The sequence below is a fragment of the Hydra vulgaris genome, chromosome 04 (assembly GCF_038396675.1).
Source record: "Hydra vulgaris chromosome 04, alternate assembly HydraT2T_AEP".
Taxonomy (NCBI): domain Eukaryota; kingdom Metazoa; phylum Cnidaria; class Hydrozoa; order Anthoathecata; family Hydridae; genus Hydra; species Hydra vulgaris.
In genome coordinates, this window is record NC_088923.1 from 27,839,590 (window position 1) to 27,866,646 (window position 27,057).

The 27,057-nt window shown below is 29.1% G+C and overlaps 1 protein-coding gene across 4 annotated transcripts in view; it reads right to left on the reverse strand.

The window, feature by feature from the left end:
* Window positions 1-26,566, reverse strand: part of LOC136079723 (large ribosomal subunit protein P1-like) — a 33,319-nt gene extending 6,753 nt beyond the window's left edge. Inside the window, exons 1-4 of one of the 4 annotated variants that reach the window (XM_065795961.1) lie at window positions 26,338-26,566; window positions 25,613-25,772; window positions 24,877-24,960; window positions 23,321-23,340 (exon numbers count right to left, since the gene is read on the reverse strand). In XM_065795961.1, coding sequence (XP_065652033.1) covers window positions 23,327-23,340; window positions 24,877-24,960; window positions 25,613-25,772; window positions 26,338-26,415 — 336 coding nt within the window. In that variant the 5' untranslated portion in view covers window positions 26,416-26,566 and the 3' untranslated portion in view covers window positions 23,321-23,326. Of the gene's footprint in view, window positions 1-23,289; window positions 23,341-24,876; window positions 24,967-25,612; window positions 25,773-26,337 lie in introns of those variants that run through there. The other 3 variants (XM_065795959.1, XM_065795960.1, XM_065795958.1) reach the window with 3 other exon arrangements.
* Between the last annotated feature and the right edge of the window lie 491 nt (window positions 26,567-27,057).

Genomic DNA, 27,057 nt, shown 5'->3' on the forward strand with positions numbered 1-27,057 from the left:
CTTAGGGTAGTCCGGATGATTGCTGGGTCTTTTGAACCATTGTCAGTGATGGTTGAAGCTATGATGGAGTAACTCTGTTGCTTGCTCTTAATAGATGCCAAGTAAGTGGTTGTGGCAAATAATAAACTGGGTTACATGAAAAAAGGCAGAATGCGCTTTGGAAGAGATACTCGTGTTTGGAAGCTTGAGGTAGGAACCCTTGATTTTTTCAATAAAAATGCAATAGTTGTCTTGAGGAATGTTTCCAATGGAGGCATGAACAACTACATCAAACTTTCTGAATGTGTCAATGAATGGAAATTCTAAATAACAAGCATGCTTTTTCGTAAGTTGTTGAAGCAAGCCAGAATTTTTTAAAAGGTTTCTGCACTCATTACCTGGAAATTTCCCTCTGTAAAAAGGTTGTTTTTGAAAGTTCATCATTTTTGACCACTCTGGTGGTCAAAAATGATGAACTTTCAAATGATGAACTTTTTTGACCACTCTGGTTACTTCAAGTAACCTAATAACCGACTTATGCAAAACATTCTAAAAGTCTCTGGCTTTAATTGTTTGAGCACCTGCTGCTTGGAAGTCTGTATAATCAGTTTGAATGCTAAATGCTTGGAGCTCGCCACTCTGATGAAGATTCTTTGACTCAATGTCACACCGGGTACAAAGGTGAACTTGAGTGACACTGCAAAAGAGAAATAATGTTTGCAAGCTATATGTCAAATGACAGCACAAAAGATAATTACTCTAGGCTCAATTCGTCCATGATCTGCTTTACATAGTATTTTTCTGCAATAGCCACTAGAAGTTGATGCTCCATTCCTGATTCCTTGAAGAGAGGCTTCTTAGTTAGGAGAGAAGCATATGGTTTAAGACAAGAACCCCTAAAGACACTTTCAGGAACCCCCCATCCTTTATCAATTCCCACCTTGATAAGTTCATTTGACTAAGGACCTCTGATCTGAACTAAAGTGTTTCCTAGAGCTTTAACATCTTTGCAGTAAACCAATCGACGTTTGGATTATTCTCCAATAGACGTTTTGGATGTATCTGAAATTTCTTTGGTGACAAACAAGTCAGAAAGATGCTTTCCAAGTGACTCAAAATTTTCCCTGAAATTTTTTTCAACTACTCGCTTGGAAACTTTGTTAAGTGCTTGAAAATCCGGTCTGGTTTTGAACTAGTAGAAGTTGTTGGGCAGTCAAGGTGGATGTAGGCGCTAGAAAAAGTCAATTCTTTGTCTTGATGGCTCTGGAAAAAAAGTCTACATCAACATAACCCATTTTCTCATATTGTAAAATTTTCTAGTTGCAATAAATAAACAAAGGTATATTAAGCATATATGATTAAAAGAAAATATTTTTCTCCTAGATTAACTGGAAGATGCCTTCCAACTTCTAGGGGTGAAGAAACCTTGTTAGCTACGACAGAAGCAGCTACTCTTTCTGCTGCTTTTATGTCTTTTGCGGCAACTTTAAGTGAGTTCTGTTGAAGCATTCTTTTTGTAAAGTTATGTAGAATCTTCCAATCAGTGAAAAGTATGCTGAACAACATTTCTCAACAATTGACTGTCCTTTCGACTGACTGAATGTGTTTTTGTTCTTTCAATCGGCTGAGGACTACCAAACTTGGTTTTTCCACAAAACAAATCATGCAATCATAAAGTGATTCTCTTGTTGCAGGACGAATCTTAATGCTTTGGTAGTCAGTCGGTGAGGGAAGTTAAACATCTTCACCATTGTCTGTTTTTCTAAGGCCTACTCGACAATTTTTGCAGATACCAATTGGGACTCTTTGATCTTTAAAGTGTATAGCTTGACCGAAAACTTCTTGATAGCGTTTAATCATAAAGTCAGTCAGTTGTCTTTAAGCTTTTTCTAAACAGAGAAAACAGACAGTTTTTTTGTTATCATCATCAGTTTTTTCTTAATTCGGCATTTTAAATAGTTTTGCATATTTTGTTCAAAAGGTTCAATAAAACTGTTCACTTTTCCCGGAATTTTTCCTGGAATTTTAAAATCATTAAAGGGTCTAGGAACTCTTACTTAAACAAGTTACTTATCTTTTAAACAAGTTACTTATATTATAGTCACATAAGTTACTAACTTATGTGACAAAAATATACAATTATTATGTAAAAAATGTTATATTTCATTTGATTAATAATCTTGTCATTAGGCCAAAAAATCAAAATTTTTAAATCGATTTTTCTTTTACGGACGATGATAAAAGATTTCAAACTAACTCTAATATAATTCTACTTAATTGTAAAACAATAATTTTATATAATATTAGATAAATAAGTATATAAAGGAAAAAAATTTTTTATTGAACAATATAGAAATGAATAGTTAAATGTTTTAATTGAAAATCACGGTTGTTTTAATTGAAAACCACGATTGTTTTACTTGATTGTCACGATGTTTTAAATGAATGTCATGGTTGTTTTAAATGGATGTCATGTTTGTTTGAAATGGATGCAAAAACCGGTATACCGCTTTCTTGGAGTAATACGCATTATACTGTTTATACAAATTTACTATTGATATTGTTTTAGTGGAGTTATTCGTTTTAAAACTGTATACTCTCTAAGTGGAGTTAAATGTATTATACTTAGTCTACATTTAAATATAATTTATACCATTTTTCGTTGAGTAATTCGTATTATGCTTAGCTTATAGTTAGTTTAAATAAAATTGTAATTTATACTGTTAAAGTGTGGCTAATCATTTTAAAAACAAATACCATTTTAAAGGAGTTATTTGTTTTTTAATATGTATGCCATTTTAAAGGACTTATTTGTTTTATACTTAGTTTACATTTAACTAAAATTAATTCCCTATTACTGGAAATATTCATTTAACGCTTAGTTTATATTAAATCAAAACTAATGCCGTTAACATGGAGTTATTTGTTTTATACTAATGCAGACATAATTATAACTTATACCATTTAGTTGATCGTTTTAATAAATTTGTTTTATAAAAATATACGGTGTTTTAGAATCAATATTTGTTTTAAATTTAGATTATATTCTCAAATAGCGATAAACAGAATAAATCTGTGTACCCCCAAGCAACACGAACCCGTCAGCCTCAGACGAAAAATAGTAAACGTCCAATTAAAACTATAAGAATTCATAAAATAAATGTACGAAATTTTTTTACAAAAACCAACAACTCTTAATAACTGCCACTGTTGTGGTAAACCAATTAACACCATATAACAAAAGAACTTAATTTATTAGGCATAAAGCACTATAATAAAGCAGAAGTATCACAAAAAACATCAAAAACAAGCATTTGTTGTAATTGGGAGAGTGCGCATATTTACTTAAAGAAAGAGTATTAAAATATATCATCGTTCAATAAAGTTGAAAATTATGTAGTATAATACCAGATTCTCGTCAGGAAATGGATATAGTATTGACCCTTATAAGGATTCAATACTTTGGTATATGACGTTTCGAATGTTTTAATGCTCATTCCTAGAAACCTGCGTCGGAATATCATCCTCAAAGTAAGACCACAGCAGTCATGACTCTTATTATTATCTAAGCGAATTAAAAGAATTTCTTTTGAAGAATAATTTATAAACAAACGATAAAATTTAAATTGAAGAATAATTTATAAAAAAATGATTCTCTTCTTGATTTATCTAGAAGAATCTAAAAGTATTTGTAATAAAGTTTGTTTAACTGAAACATGGATAACCGCGAACGACTTGAAAAACAATTCAAATTTTGAATTTCCTTATTTTAAATTAATTTCTCATGAGAGACAAATAAACGTGGCGGTGGAATTTTATCTACGTGAAGGAGAATATATCGCATTACATTAGGAATGATTTGAGTGATTCTGACAAAGAAGTATAACCTATGTTAACAATTCAAAAAAAATCCTCTTAAGCTGTTGTTATCGACCACCTGGTGGGGTGAGTGAGAACTTGAGCAGATTTTTTGAACAAAATAAATTCAAAAAAGAAACAAAAGAAAAATAGAAAAATGTTGTTTAAGGAGATTTTAACGTAAATGTATTTTTCTATAATGATGATACTAAAGTTAAAAAAATTTTTGACTCAAAGTTTTAAAAAAACTTTGAGTCAAAAATTTTTTTTGAATTAGGAGCGGATCCTTTAATAAATAGTCCAACAAGAGTGACAATTAATACAGCTTATCGATGATATCATTACAGCAGATATACTTTATAATGATATACAAAAAAGTATTTTGAAAACTGATATTTCTGACCAATTTTTTTTTTTTTAAATTAGGAGCGGATCCTTTAATAAATAGTCCAACAAGAGTGACAATAAATTCAGCTTATCGATAATATCATTACAGCAGATATACTTAATAATGATATACAAAAAAGTATTTTGAAAACTGATATTTCTGACCACTTTTCTATATTCTTAACATTTAACTGCAAGCCCTCAAAAAAAAATTTAAATCAAACCAAACATTTAGACAACAAACAATCCAAATAATTCATATAAACCTTGTCATCAAAGCTTAAGAAAAAATTATACAGAATATATTTAAAAACTAACTCGCCTGAAAATGAAAAAGCATACAGGGAATTTAAATATATGTTTGAAAAAAACTCGTAAAACTATTTGGGTAGATTAGGGTAATAGAAGCACCTTGGTAATGTGAGCATACTTAAAGATTTCTTAGATGTAAGCAGTTAAGTTAAAGTTGCTTGGTATTTTTTGAATAAACTTTATGTGGCGATAACAGAAATCAGTACAATTAGTGTAAATTTATCTGCTGTAATTAGCGGCTATTGTCAAATTTAAACGCTGTTAAATTTTTGCGTTGTTAAACTAATATCATCACGCTAGAATAAAACTGTGGCGCGAAGTTTTTGGGCAAATATAATGAAATTAATTTTTTCATAAGGAAAAATATTTTAGCAAAAAATCCAATCCATTTTTGAAAACATTGCAGCATTGTTTCATCAAAAAGTGGCTCAAAGCCTGATCTTTTAATGATAAGCTTTGTTTATAATGAATCATTATATTCCAAAAATTAGTTTTATTGTCAGTTTGGTATTTTTTTTACTTAATTAATGTTATTTTTTTGAGCTAATTTAAAGTGCTCATATTGCCAAGTGGTCTTGGTAATATGAGCATTAGCAGAGGTTCTAAAAAAGTAGCATTATACTTTTGCTACTTTTTTAGAACCTCTGTGTTTTTAAGAAAAAATTTCGGGTGCCCAAATATTTATGTGAATCATGAGTAGGGATCCCTAAAAATTGTTTATTTGCAAAAAGTTTGGATTCAGCATAATTGTTTTTGAAAATATTCAAATTTATGCTTAAGGTGCTCATAATACCATAATCTACCCTACTCTAAACTACTTAATAAGTATAGGCATAACTCAAAACGCACCTGGGAAATAATGAAATTAATTAGTGGAAAACAAAATATTGCTCAGGTTTCCTGCCTCAAGTTATCAAGTCGATAACAAATGTATTTTTGAGCCAAAGGAAATAGCTCGTGAACTAAATAATTTTTTTTGGAATTGGTTCTAAATTGGTAACAAAGACTTGAACAACTAAAAGATATTCTCTTTTAAGTTATCAAAACGTCAATACATAAAGGAATTTTTTCTGATCAATTATAAGTCGCAAAAGTTACGATTTTTAAAGAAGGGTATTGAACTAATATTAGCAACTATCGACTTCTGTTTTATCTTTATTTTCGAAATCTTTATTTTCAAAATCTTTATTTTCAAAATCTTTATTTTCAAAATCTATATTTTCAAAATCTATATTTTCAAAATCTATATTTTCAAAATCTATACTTTCAAAATTTTTATTTTCGAAGGTTTTAGAAAAAGTAATGAATAATAGTATATAACTATTTACATTATAATAACCTGTTATATAACAACCAATTTGTCTTCAAAAAAAACATTCAATGTGTATGTAAGATATCAAATTCTTTTGAAATTTCCCAAAACACACTTAGTTTTTTTATTGACCTTTCGAAGACATTTGATCATACCATCTTACTTCATAAACTTAAATACTATGGAATAAATAACAGAGTAATGAAGTGGTTCGAAAGTTATTTATTATATCGAAAACAATGTTTCCTGTAAAGATGTTTATCAAAAGGATTTATTACATATAACTTGTGGTGTTCCGCAAGACTCTATATTAGGGCCACTTCTTTTCTTGATTTATATTAATGACTTAAATAAAGCCTCAAATTTACTTAGTAATATATTTGCGGACGGCACTAACCTATTTTTTTTTATGAATGATATTTGTAAACTTTTTTCTACAATGAATAACGAGCCTAAAAACATTTCTACCTGGTTCAAATGTAACAAATTAACTATAAATATTAATAAAACTAAATATGTTATTTTCCCTTCGCTCAAAAAAAATTTTTTTTTTAAGAAATCCTGAAAATGACAAATTTATTAGTATTTATTAATTAACATAACTAATATCTTGATTAACATTTTTGTAGCTCCTGAATACTTACATTAATCTCAATAATTTACTAATAATTTATTTTAACCAAAACCATAAATAAACAAATTTATTCGAAATTTAATTCATACTTGTTAAATGGCTATTCATGCTATTACTATTTACTCCTGTTACCCATATCATATAAAGTGTTACCCATATCATATAAAGTGTTACCCATATCATATAAAGTGGGTATTTTATATCAGAGTTTTTATTCTCTAAACTTGACTATTTATTTCTAAATAGTCAAGTCTAACAAAATCATATACTTAATTGATACACTTTATAGGAATTTCTTGTGTAAACACATAAAAATTTCTCTAATAACTCTAGATGTATCAAAGGGTCAAAAATTATTTAAACTGTATTAATTTTTAATTCATTGACATCAACTCAAAAATATACCACCAAAGCATAATCATGGCCATATCCAGAAGCGATTCCATACCGTTTTAGCGGTATGGGCGCCCAAACCAAAAATTCTATAAATCATAAAATCAAACATTTACAAAGTCCAACATAAGTAAACAAATTAAGTAAAAGCAAATAAAAGGAAAGAAAACTTGTCATTGTTGTTAGCCGTACGTTGCTTTTTATAACTATCAAAATAATGACAGACTTTATTAGTGTTATGTACTTATGTACGTAATTAATTTTACGAAGGTGTGTTATACTTCGTAGATGAGGAAGTGCAATAAAGAACTTTCTTTTCTTTTTTTTTTTACATCAGATCAGTAAACGAAGTCTATGAATGCCCTTTAATTATAGGCTTTTGTCTATCAAAAATGTATTTGGGAAAATTGTCATAAGCGGTAACGCCCAAACTATGGCAATACACACACGTGGGGGTGTAATCCCCCCCTATCTATGGTTTTTTCGTTTTTTTTTTTAGTTGGTAAAAGTTGTAAATGGCACCCCACCACGTGACACCTACTCGCGCCGGCCCTAGATACGGCCCCGATAATAAAGTAAAAAGGTACATAAATGTCAACTGTGCGGCCGCGACGCAGAGATTAGAGCACTTGCTTTATAAGCAGGAGATCCAGGTTTGAAAATAAGCTTTAGACATATTTTTGCGTCACGGAAGGAGGCGTGAACTTCCTGGTTAAATGCACTCCCGCGGTGCTCTGTGAAAAGACCGTTAGGTCTACTTGGGGCACCTAAATAACAAATACATACATATATATATATATATATATATATATATATATATATATATATATATATATATATATATATATATATATATATATATATATATATATATACATATATGTATATATATATATATATATATATATATATATATATATATATATATATATATATATATATATATATACAAAACAAGCATCAAGTTTCATCAGTCATTACATCTGACGAATATATTGCTAGTTTAGAGAAGAAAAAGAGAGCTAAAGAAGAATTAGAAAGACAGAGAATTGAGAAAAAGCAAGAAAGAAAGAGAAAAAAAGCTTAAAAAGGGTCTGAGAAACAGGAAAGAAAGCGAATTCGGCTAGAAAATTTGAAAGAAAAATAAGAAAAAGCAGCTAAAGTCTAAAATTAAAAGTAAGATTATACGTAGAATAATGGAAAGAAATTTTTTATTTAATATTATGCGTAGAATTAATAAATCTGTCAGAAAAATGTCTTTCGTGTATTGGTTATTTTAATATTCAAGATATATATAATACTAAACATTAGGACTTTCTTTTATTCAAAACAAAATTATAGTACTTTCTTTTCGTCATCACCTCGAACTTCATTACGGCTTAAATTAAGACATTTTTGAAAGTATTCACGTCTAAAAGAGGTTAAAACTGAAAATTGATTTTTCTACAACATTATCAAAAAGCAAGAATCCGAACTCATTATTTATTAATTCGCTCTTATAAATTGAGATATCGAAAACTAGGACTTTCTTACGCCACACCACGGTAATTTAAGTAAAATATATTAAATTCGGGGCGACTGAATAAGTGCGAATTTCATAACTGCGAATCTGCATAAGTGCGACTGGCATAAGTGCGAACTGGCATAAGTGCGAACTGGCACAAGCGCGAACTGGCATAAGTGCGAATCACTTGCAAAAACTGGCATAATTGCGAACTAGCACACGCGCGAACTGGCATAAGTGCGCCAAAAGAATTTGCAAACATTGGCATAAGTGCACATTGGCATAAGTGCGAACTGGCATAAGTGCGAAACAATTGCAAAAACTGGCATAAGTGCGAACTGGCACAAGCGCGAACTGGCATAAGTGCGCCGAAAGAATTTGCAAACATTGGCATAAGTGCGAACTGGCATAAGTGCGAACCAATTGCAAAAACTGGCATAAGTGCGAACTGGCACAAGCGCGAATTAGCATAAGTGCGCCGAAAGAATTTGCAAACATTGGCATAAGTGCAAATTGGCATAAGTGGCGAATTGGCAAGTTCGCACTTATGCCAATTCGCACTTATGCCAGTTCGCACTTATGCCGATTCGCACTTATGCCAATGTTTGCAAATTCTTTCGGCGCACTTATGCCAGTTCGCGCTTGTGCCATTTCGCACTTATGCCAGTTTTTGCAATTGATTCGCACATATGCCAGTTCGCACTTATGCCAGTTCGCACTTATGCCAATGTTTGCAAATTCTTTCGGCGCACTTATGCCAGTTCGCGCTTGTGCCAGTTCGCACTTATGCCAGTTTTTGCAATTGATTCGCACTTATGCCAGTTCGCACTTATGAAATTCGCACTTATTCAGCCTCCTCTTAAATTCCATTATACTTAATTTATATGGAGAAATTGATGGCCTTCCTAATTTTGAAATTTTGTTAACCGTAGATTACCGTAGATAGATAACCGTAGATATAGAACTGATTTTCAACCGCCAATTTTTAATTTACACCATATTAAAACATGTACTACTAATTTTCCAATCTTCAAAATCGTTGACCTACTGTATTTTCAAAATTATAAATACGCTTTTCCGGCATGTATTTTGTTGTTAATTTTATCAGCCGTGATGCAGTGGTTGAAGCGCTGCTTTCGGAATCGGGAGGTAAAAGGTCCGATAAATGATTAGAAATCTTGATTGTTAATCTAAAAAAAAAATTTCGCAGTTAATAAAAAAAAGTTCAAGACACGCAGACCAGATAATCGGTTAAAAAATTAAATCGGCCGAAAACGCCATAAATCGGCTGAACACAATTTAAGCCTCAGTATGTACCACCACCTGTCATAGATCATCCAAGTCATATTTTAAAAATCCGGAAAACTGTTCGGATTAAATATGCGGAATATGCTCTCCCTCGCTATTAGCTGAGTTGTCTCTTTTTTAAAATATAATGCTGTCTCGTTATATTTTTAAAATATAAAGCTGTCTCATATTTTATAAACAAATATATTATTAGGCCGGTGTAGTAGGCAGGATTGACTTAACGGTAGCGTAAACTGTACAGTTAGCCGTACCGAAAGGTAACAAACACTGTACAGTACTCGCTGCCTAGGTGCAAATCACTGTACAGTAATTCCTACCGGCCAGGCACCAAACACTTAACTTAGGTAACATGTACTAACGGCAAAGAAAACGTGTTTGAAGAAAATATCAATATTTTTTGTATAAAATTATTTATTTCTCATAAACTGAAATTTAGATAAAGTTTATTTTATAACACGATTTAGGCTAAAAAATATTTCTAATTTGCAAAAGGAGTTTTTTGTTTTGGGCAATTGCAATATCTTTTTTATTTGAAGTTTGAACTGAGCGAAACCAGTTTTTAACATAAAACCTTATTTTTGGGCATCGATTCAATCCCCTTTTAATCCAGGAAATTATAACTAAGTATATACATTTTTAGTTTTAGTGAAACCGTGCTTTTAGGGTGAAGTGGGATAAGTGGGAGTAGAAGTAGGACAAATAAGTTTAAAGCAAGATTTTAACACTTCAAATAACTTGATATAAAATCGCCTAGTCGACATGAAAATGTTAAAAAGATTTCACCAATCGAATTATGCATTTAATCAGCGGTGCATAAATATATATATATTTTTTTCCACCTCACCCTTATATAAACACTTTTTTAAGATACATTTCAAAATTAGGATTACTAGCGCACGTAGGGAAACAAAGCAAATTCTGATGAATAGTGAGGAAATCTAATTGTTCACATTAGATAAGTGATTAGGCGCCTCTCTGAATTATAATTTTTGGGCTTTTCCACTTCTCCCCTAAGATTATCTTTTAAAATTTGCGATGCCCTTTATCGATATATAAAGTTGTCTTATTTCTTCACTACGTCTAAGGATTAATATCTTGGATTTACAAGAATAGTCAAAACAATCTTAAAATAAAGTCAATAAGAAATATAAATATACAAAACAATAGTCAATAAATAGTCAATAAAAACATAACTTTATGGAAACAAAAATCAACCAACAGTTACAACTCTATCATAATGTACACCAGTATTTTGAAGATAAACTATTTGGTCGTTTTCTTTAATTTCCATCAGTTTAAAACTATTGGCATCTTTAAGAAGAGGTTTGTAAAAATACCACGAAAATACTAAAGCTTCAGGAGGCTTATAATACACAACAATTGGAGTATCCAGGGCAGTTGCTAATGCATATATTTCAACATCAGTGCCCCATATATGGTCAGTGTCCATTTTTGAATCACTGATGTATTTTATAACCAATTTTGATATATAAGCATCAAAAGCGTTCTATATTCTGCTTTCAAAAGAGTATTGATTGCTAGTTGACGCAGTATTTTATAAAATTCTTGGCTTAGACAAACTTCCTGACTTAAGGCTCGAAATAAGCAATTTCCATCACCTTCCATTTTATCAACCTTGATCGGTTTGCCCAATTGTAACTTTTTTTTTCGTATAGCAAAGCCTTTCTTATAAGATATTTCATCTTCAATCTTCAACAAAGAGCATTTTCTTGTTCTCCATTTACTATTGGTGGGTGTAAAAGTGTTTGATTTGCTAACAAGAACTTCAACAATTTTTAAAGGTTCAGATTTAATATCAGACACCTCATCGCATCTTTTTTTAGGTGTTTCAATCTCAGATCTTTTCTCGAAAAGTTTCATATTTGAACCATGGTGCTTGGTACGAAGTATTTCCCCATTCTTTTGTTTCAACTGATAAAGTCCTTTATCAATAAATATTTCTATAACTTCATACGGGCCATCCCAAACAGATTTTCCTTTATCCCCCTTTCTATCAGCTCGTCTAAGATTGTAAACAAAAACTTCATCACCTATATTGAATTGAATTTGGTTTTTGTGACGTTTTTCAAAGTCCTTCTTTTGTCTCAATTGAGATTTCTTTATATTTTTTTCTACTTCTTCATGAATTATACACTGGATATTTTTAATTTGTTTCAAGTTTTCATGCAAATAACCAGTTCCAAAATACCTTAAAATAAAAACTAAATGAAATAAGTAAAATTTAATAAATTAATTTTCATCATTTATTTAAAAAAATACCTTCTTCTTTGTCTAAATCAACAGGTACATCAAGAATTAAGCTTTGCTCATTATTGATGCAATGTAAGGGTAAGACTGGCTCCCTAGCATACATAATTTGAAAGGGAGTAACTCCAGTTGACTTGTGGCGAGTTGTTCGAAATGCAAACAGTATGCCATCTAATGAAAGAGGCCATTTTTCTTGCTCTCCATTTAGAACTTTAAGCATAGAGCCCTGTATAGTTCTATTAGCTCTTTCAACTAGACCATTTGCTTGAGGATGGTAAGCTGAAGTAATACGTTGACAGGTTCCAGTGAGATCGAACAAATTTTCAGAAACTTTATTACAAAATTCTCGACCTTGATCATTAATTTGAATTGATGTACAACCATGACGACATATAAGTTCATAAAGAAATCTGGATACCTCTTCAGCACTTTTATTATAAATAGGCTTTGCTTCAACCCATTTTGAAAAGTAATCAACGACTACACAAATGCCAACATAACCTTCTGGATTTTTAGGAAGACTACAGAGATCAACACCAACTTGATGCCATACTTTAGTTGGAACTGGTATTGAATGCAACTCTGGAGAAACTTTTTTCATTTTTGAATTTGATTTTTGACAAGATACACAAGTGGCAACATAGTTTCGAATATCTTTATTCTTATTAGGCCACCAATAGCTGGAATCAATCAATTTCCATATTGTTTTATCTCTCCCAACATGTCCACCTAAAGCCTTCGATTCAGTTGATGTGCCTAATCCATCATGTGCTGCTTTTTTGTACTGATCACGCGACATTTGATCTTTGACAACACATAAGGTTTCTGGACCAGAAGTAACTTGTAAGATTTTTTTATATTTGTAATGTAACATACCATTAACAATTACAAATCTGTCACTTTGTTTTTTAAAGTTTGTTTTAATACCTATGTTTTCTCTTCCTTGTAAATGTTCAGGAAAAATTCCTGATGATAAATAATTCTCAATATCATAAAATGTTGGTTCTTTAATTATTTTTTCAAATGATCTTGAGTCACCAATCTCTGTTGAATTTTTTTCTGCCATTTTATACTAAAATACATAAAAGAGGTGTTCATAGCATATTCATAAAATACTTACAATAAATCAATCATTTTATTTCACTTTATAAAAAATATAAAGTTAGGATCAGTCACAAACAGTTATGTAACTGACAAAAACGCGACGACCTACAAATATTCACCATAAATTTGAAACAATATATAAACCAAACAGCAAATTAATAGAAAAAGAAAAAAATAATTAATAATAATAATACTGTAATAATAATTAACAGCAATGGCTAACAAAAGTAAAAATAATAAAAATAACAATGTTAATTATAAAGATAATAATAGTAGCCAAACATTTAAAATAAGTATATAAGTACTAACAGTAATAACTAACAACAGTAACAATAAGAAGAATAACAATGTTAATTATAAAGATGAAAATAAAACAATAACAATAAGAACATAGAAGTGGTCGCTCAGGAGAGTAACTAATATAAACCTACATTTATAAATTCATTGGCTCTCAAACACATACACACAAAGACACACACGTATAAATATATATAAATATATATATATATACAAACACAACATATATAAATATATACACATACACACACACTTTATACACACACACTTCATACACATACACACACACTTTATTAAAGTCATATAAATATCTATTAAATCATTTCAAAACGGCTATAAAATATACTACATTATAATCGTAATTTGATATAAAAACATTACTACATAAAATAAAAAATTTGATAAATACTAAATTTAAGACGTTTGATTTTAATTTTTTTTTGCTAATGCTAGTATCATTTTCCACGTTTTTTACATATTTATAAAACATTTACACGGCAAAGTAAAATGTTAAGTGTTCGGTACCCAAGTACAGTGTCCAGCACCTAGGTAGGAGTCACTTGTCAAGTAATCGGTACCGTTAGGTAGGAATTACTGTACAGTGATCCGTACCGGTTAGCATATTTTGAAACCCTATACAGGCTCAGAATAGGCAGAAATATGCGCAATCTGATTCGCTGATTCTGAAAGAGAGGCTTTTGCGCGTATGTTTAAATCGAAACAAATGTCAAAAAACGTAATGAATAATAAAAGTGAATTTGAGTAATTTCATAAAAAACCAAATAATAATAGCAAAAAAAATTATGATTTTTCTATCCAATTTTTTGCAATAAAATACAAATACTTATACAAACCCTCACAACTCAAACATCCGCGGTTTTCAGAATTTTTTTTTAAAAATAAAGATTTAAAAAAGTTAGTTCGTTTTTATAATTCTTAGATATAAAAAAGACAACCATTGTAACAAACTATAAACCAGATGGTGAAACTTGACTATGCTGTGATTCTCATACGATAGATTTTTTAAAACAGTTTTAAAATTTACCTACTAATATCAATAGACTATTATTAACTTGGTATAATTTTTTTTCAAATTATGTTCCCATTTATCCAATCATTTAGGAAGAAAAGTATTTTGAAAAAATAGCCTAATTTCTTTTTAGAACTTTACACTTATTACTCCCATATATAAATTATATAAAACACTAAAAAAGTTTAAGAATATTGCTTATTGGTTGTTATAGCTAACCCAGATGATTTGCAACTCTTAAATCAAAAGCAATTGTAAGCAAGAGCAAATTTAGATATCCTTTGGTAATGTATAGTAATAAAAGATCACAAAGCATTGTAGCATAATAAGCTGTTAGAAAAAATCTATAACCTGATGCCCACAAGTGTGTTTTGATATAGTAAACTGATTACCAAAAGCAATAAATCTCAACTTAACACACCTTTATGAAAAACTAAGTGTAAAAAGGTAGAAACAAGAAAGATTGCAAACACGCAAGTTCATGTTGTTGTTTATTTCAATTTCAAAACTCAATACATGTTTGTTGATATATAGCTTTTAACCTGAACAATACTCGTTATTGTATTCTATAATTAATATAAAATGTGTATCCTTCAATAGCAACTGATGGTAAATAATATTAAATAAAGCAGCAAACTTTGATAAATTTTATATATTTATAATGCTAATAATTTATTTTACATTATATACTCCAGAAGAAAAAGAAAATATGTCTGCTCTAAAAAAATTAGAAAAAAAATCTTATATAAAATGTACTTCATATTTACAAATTTTATTCATAGTTTTATTATGTAATTTTTAATATAACCAATAAAAACAAGTGTTCCTTTTTTTAAGATTCTGTGAATATCTCTTGTTTATTAATATAAAAACAGAGATGTGTTATGTTTTATTTTGATGTAATATTAATAATTTTTGTGAAAACTTGCTTCTTCAAATGTAAAAGCTAATTTTGATGAAGTTATTATTACAAAAATTGCCATAATTCACCTTTGGTTAAATTTTTTGACTTTAATACTCAGTAAAGTTTTAATGTTCAGTGAAAAAACAAATATCAGTTTTTTTGTTAAATTTTCCAATAGATTATTATCCAATTTATTATTCAAATTATTTCCATTAGATTAATATCCCATTTTCATCCTATATAATATATATAAAGAAAAATATTGATGTACGCTTTATCAGCCTTCTCAAAATTTAGGTTGAACAGTGACTTCTTCAGGGTTCGTAGATTTATATGGAACATGTATAGTAGTTTGGCAAAACATCTGTAAAAATTTTCTTTTACCAAAATTTTAAATATTAAACTGTTTATAATTAACAAGTTGGTATAAAGATGCAGTAACGAGCTTAGAACAACCTCTACCTCAGCTTAGAATTTATACTTTTCATATTTTAAGTACTTTACCAGTAGTCTGGTGCAATTGCATATAATCTTTGTATCAAGCATGCTTTATAGAACACGGGCATTATATTTCATGAGAAACACATTTTGAAATCTTTTTAAACTGCACACATGCAAATTCAAGTGAAATATTTCAAGAGTTTATACATACAAAACACATTTTATAATAGAAAAAATATTCAAAGCATGACAACTTATTTTGTTCTTTTTTTTGATAATTTTCTTTTCTTTTTTTTTTACTCTTTTTTCATTAAATTGATTGATTTTAACCACTTAGTTTAGTTTTTTAAATCTTTTTTTTTTTCAATTACTGCAATACAAAAAATGCCACAACCATTTGCCATAATCCACTTTTATTTATGCCATAGTCCACTTTTATTTGATTAACTTATTTGACTTCAATACTTTTTCTTGCTTTTAATGTCAGTGTTTATATGAAACTGTACAAAAATTACTGTTCTGTAGACAAACATAAATATCACTTCTTTTGTTAAATTTTCAAATATTTTATAACTTAATGCAGCCTGCCAAAATTTTTATAAATTTTAAAAAAGTTTTTAATGGTTTAACACGATGTTTTATTAAAGCTACGTAATAAAAAAATATATCAACCTCCTCCAAACTATGGTTGAAACAAAGCATGAAAACAAAATCTCCTCAGAGCTCATATATTGACATGGAACATTTAAGCTAGTTTTGCAATTAGTACAAATTTTCTTTTTTAAAAAACTCTAATTTTCAACTCTTTATAATAAACATGTAAATCAGTTTATAAATAAAGTTCTTCACCAGTAGTCACGTAAAACTGCATAAAAACTTTGTATGCTAAAGTGCTTCACTATTAGTCTCGCACAACATACTTACATAAACTATGTATTTGAGGATGCTTTAAGGCCAAGGGCATATTTTAAGAAACACATTTGTAGATTTTTTAAAATTTACTTTAACACATTTTTTTTTTCGTTTCTTAAAATTAACAATAGATAAAATCTTCATCACCAAGATAAACTTTATTGTAATTTTTACGAGTGAAAATTCTCTTGTACAATTAGATTTTTATACATTTTAAATACTCTGAAGAGTACTAAAAAAAAATGAATTTCCTGTGTTAATAGTAACACATGACTTGTATTGATAAACTTAGTATATCATTACATTGAAATTTATTTCAAAAAACTGTTTGTTTTGATTTTAATTATATTTTTCAACAAAATCGCACTTGCCTCTCTTTCAAAATCAGCGAATCAGATTGCTCATTTTTCTGCCTATTCTGAGCCTGTATAGGGTTTCAAAATATGCTACCGGTTAAGTACTTCGTACCTCCTACACCGGCGTCTGTTAACAGAAAAGTCTTCTAGAAAAAGACTTTCGTTAGACACATTTAGTAACTAATTTTCGAAAGCGTTATTTTGAAGATCTAAATGACATGATATAATACCCAAAAGATCCCAGATTTTTAAAGTCACAATAACCGGATAACTGAGGTCAAACATTTGCCGTATATAAAAACCATCCTTTGATTTTAACATAGACGGTTTCTACTAACTAAATTAAACTTAAGTCTGCTTTTTGTTTAATTACCCCCAAATAAATAATATTTGTGATTTCAAATTTTGTTAGTGTATTCCTCAATAAATTGACAATATTAAATAAAATTTTGGACAATTTATGATATGGGTAACCTGACTTCTACACCTTTGTATTATTGTGCGCTGTTTTCTTAGGATAATTATCAGTTACGATATTTATGCTCCGCTTCAAAAGAGTATTGTATTTAAAACATAAATATTATTATAACCGAATTTTTTATTTTCATTACTACTGTTAACGCTTATCTCACAGTTCAATGTCCGAAAATATAAAAATAGCAATGGTATAATAAAAAAAAATTAAACATTTATTGCGTATTACTATCGCTATCGGACTCAGACTCGGATAGTTTGTCTGACTATTTGTCATCCTCCTTCTTGGGATGGTTATTGTTAAAGACATTACATTTGAAAAGATCTGTGCAAATTATACGCTTTATTGCATGAACATCTTTTTGTGGAATAATCACCACGGCAATAACAATCAACAAAATCAAGCACCGAATCTAGTGCAGCAGGCAATTCCATCCAAGATATGGCAATGGAACCTTGATCATTAAACCAACCATTTCCAAAAGGACTTGGTGGATTAATTAATGCTACATGTGATCTTTTTCTTATAAAAGCTTCGTAATTAGTTCTTTTTATGTGTTGCACAAGCGAATCTTTATTCGGTGGCAACATTTCTTCGCTAAATTTACCAGATTTAAATAATGTGTAATGAGCTACATTAACTGATTCTTCTTGTTCAGCCTCGTATAAATCACAGACATATTTTTCCAGCATATTTATTAGTTCATCAGATGGTGGTACTGAATCACCTAGAGTTTTAAAAGCTTCTAAATATTTTGCTTTCTTCCGTAGGACTTAGAAAGCTAATGCTTTTCCTTTTCCATAAAATGCACTTGTTGAACCGCATCCTAAATAACAACTATAAATATAAACTTGAATAAAGTTTTTCCCCGTCTAAACATTACAATATTTTCTAAAGAAACAAAAATCGTCACCTGTAAACAAATGAAAGCCAGTCATAGCAATCGAAAAATCTTTACCAAGATCAGGTTCATATTTTTTTATATTAATGATACGGCGTTTGTTACCAACACCAGAATCGAAGTATATAGTTGACGGAATGCAAGTTGACAGAGCAAACACAAATACATCAGTATCAGGACTACTAATAACAACAGTTTGATAGTGCAGTGACGCATGTGATGCATGCAAAATCAACCTAGTATTAGCTTCTTCGTGGTCACTAGCAAGCTCATGGACTTCACTTACAACGATAAGGTTGTCAATTGACTGAATTTTCTTACACAAGTTTATGTGTTACGTAGAGAGTTATGTTGCCAAGAATTTGTGGATCACACTCACACCATGACATGTATAAAAAATTTATTAGCTCCTCTTTATTTCGTCCGAGAGACATAAATTTTTTCCACTGCTTTGGTACCTGTTGAATAGGTGGTAAATGCTTGTACACCGGATTGTGCACGTTTTTCTCTTTCAGCATTCTTTGTGCTAATTAATGGGTAGCAATCAGATACAAACTTAACATGAAATGATTTATGGTAAGCAGCTAATAGTATTACTTGTTTAAGTACTTCATTTGCTAGCTCCTTAAATGTGTCTGGTATTGCTTTAAAGCTTTGTAAAATTGCCATAGCATCGATGAGTAGCCCGTTGTCTGTAGCGTTGTAGAATAGTGGTCACAATAATATCATTACATTTTGATTCAATAACATTTAGTAACTTGGCTTTACATGTTTTTACAAGTGACCCTGTGATTGTCGATAAAGGCTGGATACACTCTTAATGAATATGCTAAAATTGCTTTTACATCGACTTCTCTATCTTTACCAATTAGCACTAGCTTAGCCAATAAGTCTCTGTCATTAATGTAACTAGTTTACCATTTAAAGACTTAGATTTTGTTACCTGCTTTAAGCTAGCAAATGTTTTCAAACTATTTCGCTTTATTGTTGAAAATATATCAGGATTTTCACACAACAGTTTCTCTTTTACGAATGAGGTAAACTGTTTATCCCCTATATCATGGACACTACGAAGATCAGATTCAATATCAGTGGGAGCAATAGAACCTGTTGAGATATTGAGTAGTTCTTTGCTTTCAATAGTAAATGGATTTATCATTGCATCAATGGTATTCATCACATTTTGAACATTATCCTTATCTTTTAGTATTCTAGACTGATCAAGGTTTTTTCTGTACCTAAAGAATTGATTCAATTGACAACTACTTATCTTAATTTATTACTATTTACTTTTGTAACGTTGGCGAACACAGAAAATATGATTAGGGTATGGGAAGATAAATAATTATTTATCTTCCCATGTCGTGATTTTAAGAAAACTTTTATCTTTAAAAACTCCAAAACGGTAACAGATATAAATTTTGGGTTTAGCGCGGAATAATGATACTAAATTATTAATTAAATTTTTTTTTAATGCTATTTTTAATTTTTCGTAAGATCAAGAATAGTTAATTGAGTTTTTTTTTTTTTTTTATTTCAAATCTTGAATCTTATAAGCATTCGTTTCACATCTTAAATAAAGTATAAAAATCATATAAAAACAAATATTCCCTAGGGCTAAATAACTTTTAATTGTTAATTGGGGTAACCTATTTGGTTTCTTAGAGAAAAAATATAATATAATAAGACCGATCCAAAAATATTTCTGTGCTAATCATATAATTTTTGTAATCACCTACCATATCAAGAATTATACAACGTTATATAAAAAAAAAAACTACAATTTTTGCAATAAAATTTAGAAGATTTGCTTGAACAATTATTTTATAATTGATATGCTTGAACAATTACTTTTATCGAAAAAAATATATTAATTTTTTGGCATAAAAAAAAGTAAACACATTTTTACAAAAAAGCAATAAAAATCATTTGCAAATAAAAAAAATCTAAAAACTTTAAAAACAAATCATTTCAAAATATATAATTACTGAAATAAATTAATTTTGTATAAAACAATACAAAAAAAAATTAATGAAATAAAACATTTATAATTTCCTAATTTAAAAAAAATCACGATAGGGGCTGGCTCCAGGTAAGGAGGAAGACATGACCCTACTAACCTTTTTTTTAAATTAATGCCTGCCATTATTTCGCATTCACTCGATATTGCAGCTCTATCACTCTGAGCTAAAATTCACCGATGAACTACTCCTTGGTGTAAGGTAGAGCCAACAATACCAGCAGTAGTTTTGCAATCACGGTTAGCTGTTTGTTCAATGGTTTGGTCACATGCAACTGATGAAAAGACATATTCAATCTGCTGTTGGACTGTCCGTTGGTTTGATAGCTCATGTTTGACCCCTATGAGAAACCACTTATTTTAATTGTATTTAAATTTTATAATTAACTTTTCTATTACAAACAATCATAACGCCTTGTAAGTAAACTTATCAGGATGTGTTTTGTTGAGCAATGTCATTTCTAACCAGTATGATGAGAGATACCTTAAATAGTTAACTCGATCATAGCTAAAACACCAAGGTAAAATTGATCTGGTAGTTGACAAATGAAAGTTCCTATCACCGCAGCGTGTAGCACTAATGAAATAATAACAACAATTCTATCATTTCAATAAAAGATGACCAGAATGCAAATGTTGGTGACTGTTGATTTAATTCGAGATTAAAATCATCATACCCATAACAAAATAATAGTCAAAAAATATGAAAATTTAGCAAAATGACTGAAAACAACAGGGTTTTTTAATAATTGCAGAAAAAAAAATTGCGGATCCACGCTGTTTTAAAATGACAGTTAATAGAAAGCACAGTTTCAAAAGTACTTCAAAAAAAATGAAAGGAAACAAAAATACCTTGCAAAGATTGACAAGTATTTGTCCTCTACTAGATTAGAAAATTTCTCTCTCAGCATTGCAATATGAGTATTTAGGCAATCCAGTTCATTTAAATTCAATGTTTCAGTAAATGAATGCAGCCTTAATCGTTGTAAGGCGTCGTATAAGATTTTATAGGCATATACTGAACGATTATAGTGCTTCATTAACACTCCATTCAAAGAGCCAGATGCTACGATACCAGATTCAATAAGAATATCCTACTACTGCTACTGCTAACACTACTGCTACTGCTACTGCTACTGCTACTGCTACTACTACTACTACTACTACTACTACTACTACTACTACTACTACTACTACAACTACTACTACTATACAGCAACTCAAAGTATTATTGAGAATTAAACCTGTGATTTGAGAGGGAGTGTTACCAATAAATTATCTGCCTGGTTAATCAATAAATGTAATATTATTAAAATAAACTTGGTAACTGATTTAACTTAAGCAAACCTCCTTTAAAAAATATAAAAAATAAACTATAAAATAATAACACTGCTAGACTAAATACATACAAATTTTTCATTTTTCTTGCAAACGGTACATATATCTGGGAGAACGGCTGGTCTGCTGATACTTTGTTTAAAAACTTGTGATGATCGCGTTTTCTTTGGTGAAGAAACTGAAACATTTAAAGGTTGTTTTTGATTTTTAAGTGACTTACCTTGGTCTTTCTCTGCTAATTTTTGAGCTCTCTCAATTTTGTTTTATTAGTTAATAATTTATAGCAAGCAATGTAGCAAAACACCATTTCATTTTCATTTGCTTCATAGTCAAGAGTAATGCCACAAGATAAAGTTACTTGTTGATGAAAAATGAGCATGATGAAAATGATTTAAGAGACTTGATTAAAGGTGATGAAAATTTGATAGAAATCGTTCAAAAAGATTTTTAAAAAAATTCATTTTCTGTTTTAAAAATTTTCTAATTTAAACAGGAAGTTTACACAAACACAGGTATATATATATATATATATATATATATACATATAACTCTCCTCTTTAAAAAGAAAATGTATGGCACATGCCATACATTATATGGCATACGAAGAAGCTGAACATTACCAACTAACCTAACCAAGTGTTGTTTATATCCAGGTTAAAGTGACCATAATTGTTTGGCACGTTTAATAGATAATCTTTTTTCAGAAATTAAAATCAAATCGTCAGAAAAACCATCAAAGTGAATAGAAACATGCATTCACTTTGTTCAACATGAAAAAAAAATTTGTATACTAATATTTATGAGGGTTTTTATTTTACAGAAATGTTTTCTACACCAAAAAATCGTCAATATCTTTTGTAAAAAACGTTCTGCAAAATATTTTATAAGAAACCGAATAAATCGATATACACAATAATGGGCCGCTTGGGACACTTTTAGAGTGGGACCTTTTTATTTTAGATTCTGTTAGTTAAAACGCAAGTTGGTTCTTTCAGAACTTGGTTACGTGTCTAACGAAAGTGATTGAATTTCATGCCAGACGCCGGCCTATAACCAAAATATGACTTAACTTACGCGTACGGAAAACGTTGAAAAAAAACTTGAAAGTTTAAAAAATTAACCGGAATTCCGGGAAAAGATAATCTATGCGCATCTGAAAATTAGTTCTCCTTTTTTAATGTTTTTTTTCTTTCTAGTAGGTCGAGATTTTTGTAGGTCTATCTGACGCGAAAAAATAATCTAACATACGTTTTTTTGAATATCGTAAGCGTAGCGGTCATTAAAAGTCTAGTTCATAAAAAAGTTCGCACTTAACCTACTTCCCCCATACACTTATATATTTGAACCACATCAATAGATACGCTAATTTCACTTAATGAAATAGGAATTTAAAAAAGCTTATTGAAATTTGTTAAACGAATAAATTAATAATTTTCAAGGTTTACGTTACACGCACCATTAAATCAAAAACCACCCTGTGATAATGTTATTTCTGATGTGGAAAACTAGTTGACTCCCTAAGCGACACATTTTAATTGGAAATATAAAACAAACAATTGATTGCAACAGTTATTTATTCTGCACATTAACACTCTAATCGAAGAGACCTAAAAAGAAAAGAAAAAAACTTGAAAATCAAAAGATGCCAAAAAAAGTAATCTTAACACTTAATGAAAAAACACTTAACTATTTAACACTTTAAAAAAACATTTAATAACAAATAATGATTTAGGGTAGCTCGCAACAAAAAACGTTACCACTTTAATCATAACAAGGCTTTTAAAATTTTGATAATTGAACAGCTAATATTTATATATATTTATATATAATTATAATAAATATTTAAAAAATATATTTTAACATTTTTAGTTTTCATCTTTATTTAGGCCTAATCAAAGAATTTTAACCTAACAATATCTAGCATTTAAATTCTTAATTAGATTAATGAATCAGACATTATGTAAGTAGACCACCAGGATTTGCCAAAAGATATTAACTAAGAGCAGAAGTTATATATCACTAGATATCAGAAAGTATCTAGCATCACTAACCAGATAGTGTCTGATATATGATAATCTGCGGTATTCACAAATTTTTGTAATTTTATTTTGTTAAGTACTACCACCTATTAGTTACTTTTATCTCATGAAAACAACAGATTTATAAACATTAAATAACTATACAGATTCAATAACATTATATAACAAAAAATAATGATGAAGAGAAAAAAAATTTTTCAACAGCAACCAGTGAAACACAATAATAATCTCAAAATAGGCTTCGCTTAAATCAGAAACATTTAATGAATAAACAAAAATAATAATCAGACACTATTTAGAAATATGATCCAAACAAACACGAAGCAGCAGCAGAAAAAGAAATTAAAAACAAAGTAAAGAATAGCGGATCAGCAAGAATTGCACATTGAATGAGGCCTTATGCAAATATTGTAAAGAAACCAGAATCATTTATTATATGTTGCCTGGAAGACATATTGGTTACTCCATAACATTGTCTCGGGCAATGGAAAGCAAAGGATTTGCAAAGATCTTTTAACTATACTTTAAAGAGGTTAAACTAATTTAAACATCAATAAATTTGTAATTTATTTATGTTTGAATAATTTTGTATTTAATCATGCTCAATGATACAGCAATACTGAAAAAGTTTAAACGCGTTAACCATACACAGAAACATAATTATACTCTATGTAATCAAAATTTATAAATTTTGGTTACATTAACCGAAATAACTAACCAAAATTTACAAATTTTGGTTAAGCACACAAAAAAAAAGACATAATATTTTGTCAAAAAACCACAGCAATCATTTTAAATTTTAAAACGAATAGGCACAAATATAGGATATTATTCATACCTTTCAAAAAAAAAAATGAAAGTACACTTAATATATAAAACAGACAGTACACAACAAATACATGGCTAGGATTACTAATTACCCTTAATAAAATTACTTTAATGTGTATCATCATTATGAACGATATCAGTCTATATTGAAATGACAGATACCTGCTTGATAATGCTAAAATATTTTATCACCAATATGAGATATATATCAATACATGACAAATATCGATTTATGATGAAAAGCAGTAACAAAAAATGTATACAAAATTAAAATACCAAATCCCATATCATCGTCTGATGGTTCAGATTCTTCTTTCTTTTTCTCTTCTTTAGCAGCAGGTTTAGCAGCAGCAGCAGCAGCTGGAGCTAAAAATAAACATACTTTATTTTTCAATTTGAGAAAAGTTTAAAAAGTTCAATATATAAAAAAAGATAAATCTCATAAAAATACTACACACACATATATGAAGTTAATTCAGTTTAAAGTACTACAATATATCACAAATATTTAGAAGAAATATCATAGCTATTGCTTGTAGGCAAGCAAAGATTAAAACAGTTAATGTTATTAACGTACAGTAATTGGAACCTTCATTGTCATGTTATATTAATGCACTTTAAAAACAAGCAAGTTCAGGTGATTGTGAAACCTATCTTTGCTGCTATTTACCAGTAATAATAGGTTTAAGGTCAGTTACTTTTAAAATATTTGTTTTAAAACCCATTAGATCAAAATTTCTTTAGTTTCTTGAACAGATTGATATAAGCAAAATTAAGGCACAGTATTGTATACAAACATTAGTATACAAAATATAATACTTTAACAGCATTTGTATACATTGCATTTAAAACATTTTCTTGACAACACATCTAATACGAATTATAAACAATCCAAAAATGTATTAATAAGTAATAGTAACTTTTACAAAAAAAATCATTGTGACAGAAATATTATAAGTAGTAATTGTTTGAGTTTTGACTTTAAATATTTAAAAAAATGTGTTTGACTTACCTGGAGCAGCAGCAACTGGGGCAGCAGCAGCAGGGGCTGAACCGACATTGCATATCAGATCCCCAATATTTCGTCCTTCTAGTGCTTTGGCAAAAAGAATTGGCCAGAAGGGTTCAACTTGGACATTAGCTGCTGCAACAAGTTTGGTGATCTTTTCACTCTATTAGGACAATTTTATTTAAAAAATATATATATAATATATATATAAACTTTAAATATTTAACCAAATAAATTCAAAAATAGTCAGAACAGTGTAACAAATATAATTTATCCAAAAGACTGGCTTTTCTGTTTGTTTCACTGTTCTGACTATTTTTGAATTTATATATATATATATATATATATATATATATATATATATATATATATATATATATATATTACAATATATATATATATATATTACAATATATATATATATATATTTATATATGTTTATATTACAATATATATATAAATATATAATATAAAAATATATATATATATCTGTTTATATATAAATATATATTAGTTTATATATAAAGTATATATTTATGTTATAATATGTATAATATATATAAATTTATATAATATAAAGATATATATATTTATATACATGAATATATATCTGTGTGTGAAGTTAAATTTATTTAAAATACTACAATATATTCCAAATATTTAAAAAAATATCATAGCTAATGATTATAGGCAACCAACGATTAATGCAGTTAACGTTATTAACTTACAGTAATTGGCACATCATCGTCGTGTAAAATTAATGCACTATAAACACAAGCAAGTTCAGATGATTGTGAAACGGCCATTGTTATAGAGTAGGTTGCTTAAAACACAAGGATAAATCTCGATTTATAAGCCTTAGCCCTTAAAGAGAACGCTACTCTTTCTTGAAGGAATTAAAAAGAGCGTGTAAAGCGGTGACAAATGTTGTAATGCCGGTAACGGAGGGTTTACTCTATTTAACGGGGCGCGCAAGTTTTATAAATGAATTTACTACTAATTAAAAATTGCTCAGTATAATTTAAAAGTTTACCTAAAAGATGTTTACTAATGTCCAGATAAAATTTAACTCATGTCATGATTCAGAAATTATTAATCGAATCTTCAGAGAAATCGTTCATTAGGCGTTATATATATATATATATATATATATATATATATATATATATATATATATATATATATATATATAGTTCTATAGTTTGTTGGCTTTAGGAAGAGCGGAAGGAAAAAAGTGATTCTTACGCCAACACATACGTCACTTTTAATTACTTTTGACTTTCGTCCAACATTTCCGTGTTGGACGAAAGTAAAAACCATTAATTTAATTACAAATTAATCGTTTTTTAAAAAAACCACAAAAACGCAAATTTAATTGACCAGAATGTTTTTAAAAACATTCTGAATGTTTTTATAACATTTTGAATGTTTTTAACAATATAAACAAT